The sequence below is a fragment of the Pimephales promelas genome, chromosome 11, assembly GCF_988280905.1.
Source record: "Pimephales promelas chromosome 11, fPimPro1.hap1.1, whole genome shotgun sequence".
NCBI classification, from domain to species: domain Eukaryota; kingdom Metazoa; phylum Chordata; class Actinopteri; order Cypriniformes; family Leuciscidae; genus Pimephales; species Pimephales promelas.
The window spans coordinates 517,501-522,500 of NC_142779.1; the positions used below are offsets into that span (position 1 = coordinate 517,501).

Genomic DNA, 5,000 nt, shown 5'->3' on the forward strand with positions numbered 1-5,000 from the left:
TGTGATTTGTCATTTTTAATGATTCTTTTTGTCTAATATTGATGTGTCTAAACTGTATAATGGATTGTTGTCTCCTTCTGCTGACCAAATATTCAGTGTTATATAATATAATGTAATATAATAATGAGTCAGTGGGTCCGTGTCACAGGATCTCGTCCTCCAGAATATGAGCAGATTTGATGCTTTTACCGTTTCAGGGTCTGAGTCTTCCAGCATTTGTTTTTCTTTCTCCGTTTTGGTGATCAAAATCAAAAGCGAATGAAATGCGAGATTTGTGGCGGCGCGACTCAAGATCTCAGTGTCTTTTGAGCTGTTTTTCTGGGTCTATTCACCACAAAATCAGCTTAATGAGAGCAAAGCGCATTAGCCCGGGGGTCCGAGAGCCCAAACCACTGAAAGATGGAGCGATTTGTTGGCTCTTTAGAGAGAGGCTTAAGGTCTGTTTGTTCTGATCCGTCGTGCTTCTCTTCTCCAAGCGCCGGGTTTGTGACATTTCCCTCCGAAGGGGTTTTTCCTGCCGGTTTTATTGGCTTGACCTGATTAGCTAATCTGTGCTTTGAATTTCAATGTGTTCTCGGCACTGGGAACTGCCACATCAAGGATTACCTCATTCAACTGTCCTCAAACACAGATGGCCCAATGTTTAACTAATTGTTAAAAGAGTCGACAAAAGGGAATTTAACCGTGCACACAGTCTTTAAGGTCAATGCGTAGAGAAAGAAATGAAGAGAGATGCTCCTTTTGCCTGTGTCGCTCCTCAGACGTGTTGTTGTCAGGTGTGTTTCTGGTTGTTTTTGTGATATTCATATCTGGTGTCTCGTCCTGTTCTCAGAGTCTCTGCTCGACCGCCACCATGCAGACGGTGAAGTCCGCTGACACTAATGAAGTGCAGAAACTGATCTTCAAAGAGTCCGACAACGACCACAAGGTGAAGCGCTTCTCAGATCACTGATGGAAACTCTCTAATCAAACACTCAGACATCTGTTCAACTGAGAGAGAGAGAGATGCATGGATAGATAGATTATCATCAATGTTGAAAACGGTTCATATTTTTAAGGAAACTTATCAATTTGATGAATAGAAATTTGAAAAGAACAGCCTTTATTTGATAGATAGATAAACGTATAGATACTTTCAAAGAATGAATTCTTTAAAACTTTATCAGTGACACACTGATGTTCAGATTGACGTGTGTGTGTGTGTGTGTGTGTCAGGTCCTCCTACAGGTGGAGAAGAAGATGTTTAACTACATTAACCAGGACGTTTTCCGGGAAAACAATGGAATGCAGGTTTGTGTCGAGCTCTTGATGTCATTTGGGTTTATTTTATAAAAGCATGAATCTTTGATTCTGTGTTTCTGAAAGAGACGTTTGACGGAGAGTTTAAGATGATTATATGAACACTGGATGTGATACAGATATTACAGATGTTACAGATGTTATAGATACAACAATGTTACAGATATTACAATGAATTCAAACTGAATTAAAGTGACAATCAAGGCCAAAATACACAGCAGTTTTACCCAAAAAGCGCATTAATGATATCTATTGTGTTTTAAACTGTCAATCAAATGACCTTCAGCAATTTAAAAAGATAACAAATGGCCAAAAACAAAGATGAACCAAAAGTTATATAAAAAAAATTATTAATAAATGTAGCTTCTTGACAAGTGTTTTCTCCTAAATGTATTTGAAAAGGAAATAAAGCAACGCTAACTCACTCATCTGTCTGAACACAATCGCGCAACGAGCGTTGGCAGTGTGAGAGCAGAACGGCCGTGTGCTGCTCCCGCTCACTGTACACACTGCTGACGCGCTGCTAACACCTGCTATCGCTCACCGTTAGGGATGGGTATCGTTAAGGTTTTATCGGTATTACTACTCTTACCGATACCGCTTATCGATCCGGTACTTTAACGGTATTCTTATCGGTTCTTTTTGGTGTTTTTTATTATTTATTTATTTATTTGAAGAATTAAGACCATAATTAAACTTTATATTTTGAAATGTAAAATAGAAAAAGCAAAACGAAGAAAAATATATTTTTGTTATGCAGCAGTGTGCATCAGGCTTTTTTTGTTTATACAAAAAGGACACGAGAATATAACAAGTACAAACACAAGAATATAATAAATCAAAGATACAAATTATATACAAAGTGCTTTAATTTCAGGAAGGTCTACTAACATATCTTTTCAGGTAATTGTTTCTGTCTGAAAAGAAACCTATAATCAAATATAAAATAGCACTGTATAGTTTATCATAGATAGAATAATGCTTATTAAATCTAAAGTTACTCATTCAAGAGCTGTGAGTGATTTTCTCTGCCTTTTGTTGTTTGATTTGCATTAATGGCTGAATCGTCAGCAGGTTTAGGCTATTAGACTGCTGCCCCTTTAAGACCGAGAGCAAATCTAATCGGTAACTGAAGCACCATCATTTTCTCCCTATTATTTACGTCCATTTAAGACATAATTGTGTTTAAGTGAATAAATCTCAGAGCTGGTCATTTTGATATTTGTATGTATATTTGATAGTTAAGGACACACGAAGCCCAAAGTATCGGCTACTTTTTTTGTCTCGTTGCAGTCCGTTTCGGAGCGCGCACCGCCTTGTGAACAGCGTCTCTTGCGCAGGTTTTTGTGTTTTTAATAGTCATTTTCTTAATCTTGCAACAGTAGAAGACAGCATTTTGCAACAATCGCCGATCGTGCTGATTCTGACGGTTACGTTTGGGTTTTAGGAAAACTGACAGCGCTCCGCAGTGCTGTGAAGTAAAGGAAGTTAAGCTGGACAGATCGTTTTGTTTTTTAACGGTTTTATCTCAAATATCTTCTTTTTATAATCTTTGGAAGCCGAAATACAAAATATATTAGAATAATATCCCAGATCTAAAGTGTAACTACGTTGAATGTTTAGTTCTGTCCTCATTGTCACTCATTAAGCAAGGGCTGTCGTGGCTTTGCGTGAGAGATCGCTCTCTCTCTTCTCTCTCTCTCTTCTGAACTGCGAATTGCAAATTTGCATCACAGACAAATGGTTTAATTAAAATGTAGTTTATATATAGAAATGGCTGGCGATATAAACATGTTCGAGATAACGTCTTTATAGGAATAATAAATAGTAGCCCAACTTGCGTGTATTTACTTAATTTCTCCAGTACCGATAGCAGAACCGGTAACGTCCGAGCTTATCGATACAGCGGTCTTTCAAAATTCAGTACCGGGGCCCGTTTAATACCGGGTTTCGGTACCCATCCCTACTCACCGTACACACTACTAACGCGCTGCTAACTGCTTTTTTTACCTCACTATACCAGGAAATAACCTGATCCTATTAATAAACACTCTTTGCTAGCAAAATAGAAAAAAAAGATTCTCGTTTATAAAACGAAGTAGGCTAATAAAACAAGTAAATTAATGAGTATGCTAAATAATCAAGTTAATAATCAAATAAGTTAGCCCCGCCCCCTCACGATATTATCGTGTATCGCCGATCTCACAGGCTGACGATAGGACGATATGAAAATGGAGCATATCGCCCAACACTAGTGTATGAATGTGGGTTTGTGTGTGTGTGCTTGTGCGTGTGTGTGTGTGTGTGTGATGGATACTCTGATGGCACAGAGAGATAATCTGATGGTCATGCTCTACTTAAACACCATCTTATGATCCTGGAAAACAAACTGGCCTCCAGAACGACGGATGTCCCTGTTCTCCCAGAATCCTTCATCAAACACTGGACTTGTACCGGCTTGACAGAAATTTAATTCGAGGCAGCTCTCGAAAATAATTATTGTATTTTGAAAGGAGTAATCATTGGTCAGGACATGATTGAATACGTCCATGCCTATTGACTTTTGCGATGATTAATAGGTTTGTTTAGTCGATAGAGCCATCGAAATTGTATAATTAATTATCCGTGTGGCTGTCAGGCGCTGAGGATGGAGCGCTCTGATGAGGATTTGGGAAGATTAAATTTCTGCCGGGCCGTTGCGTCGAGGGGCTGCGTGTGTGTGTGTGTGTGTGTGTGTGCTGAATGAATGAAGGAAGCCCACTAACTCTCATTGATTTTACTTCAGTGTCTCTTTATTGAAACTTTATCAGGTGGATCCGAGGGAATCCGGAACGAGTGATGAACTTTTGCGTCTCTCCTCCTCATGCGTAAACACACACCGCTACATCGCTCAAACTGCAGTTTTTAAGAGTCCGAATAAATAAATAAATAACAGGAGCCTCTCATCCGTCCCGCGCCATATTTCTCCTGTCATCCGCGCGGAAGCCGTAGCATCGCTAATCAAACCGACACCGCGAGCGCCGAGGATCTCACCGAGACCATCATGTCGGCCCAGTTCCAGTGCTTTCATTCACTCTCAACACAACACTGGGTTAAAGATAACCCAATTTGGGTTATTAAAAAAAAAAAACAGGTTTCAGAAATGATAATCAGCAGATTCTGTACAATATTATCCTGTAGTTTGTAGATCGATCAGTGTTGAAATGCTGCGCTTTCTTTCTTTTTAAAGACAGATTCATATTGATTATTGGCTATAACATATATCTAAACCTTTTGATGTTTATTAGACCTAAAGAGAAACATCAAATGGAAAAATTGGGTAACACTTTACTACAAGGTTCATTAGTTAACATTAATGTATTTACTAACATGAACTATCAATGAGCAATACATTTGTTACAGTATTAGTTCATATTTGTTAATGTTAGTTGTTTATAATCCAGTTCATGTCAGTTCACTGCGCACTAACTAATGTTAACAAACACAACCTTTGATTTTAATCATGTATTAGTAAATGTTGAAATTAATATTAACTAAGATTAATAAATGAAAAAATATTTTTCATTCTTAGTTCATGTTAACTAAGGTTGATAACTAATGTTAACTAATGAACCTAAAGTGTCATTGCCCGGTGCATTGTTGAAAATTTGACCACCAAAATTACAATGAATTACACAAACATGCGCTAATATTATATTGGC

The 5,000-nt window shown here is 38.1% G+C and overlaps 1 protein-coding gene across 1 annotated transcript in view; it reads left to right on the forward strand.

Moving 5' to 3' along the window:
* Positions 1 to 5,000, forward strand: part of inpp5a (inositol polyphosphate-5-phosphatase A) — a 99,414-nt gene that overhangs the window by 79,010 nt on the left and 15,404 nt on the right. The window contains exons 10-11 of the mRNA XM_039648862.2: positions 833 to 928; positions 1,216 to 1,290. Coding sequence (XP_039504796.1) covers positions 833 to 928; positions 1,216 to 1,290 — 171 coding nt within the window. The remainder of the gene's footprint in view (positions 1 to 832; positions 929 to 1,215; positions 1,291 to 5,000) is intronic.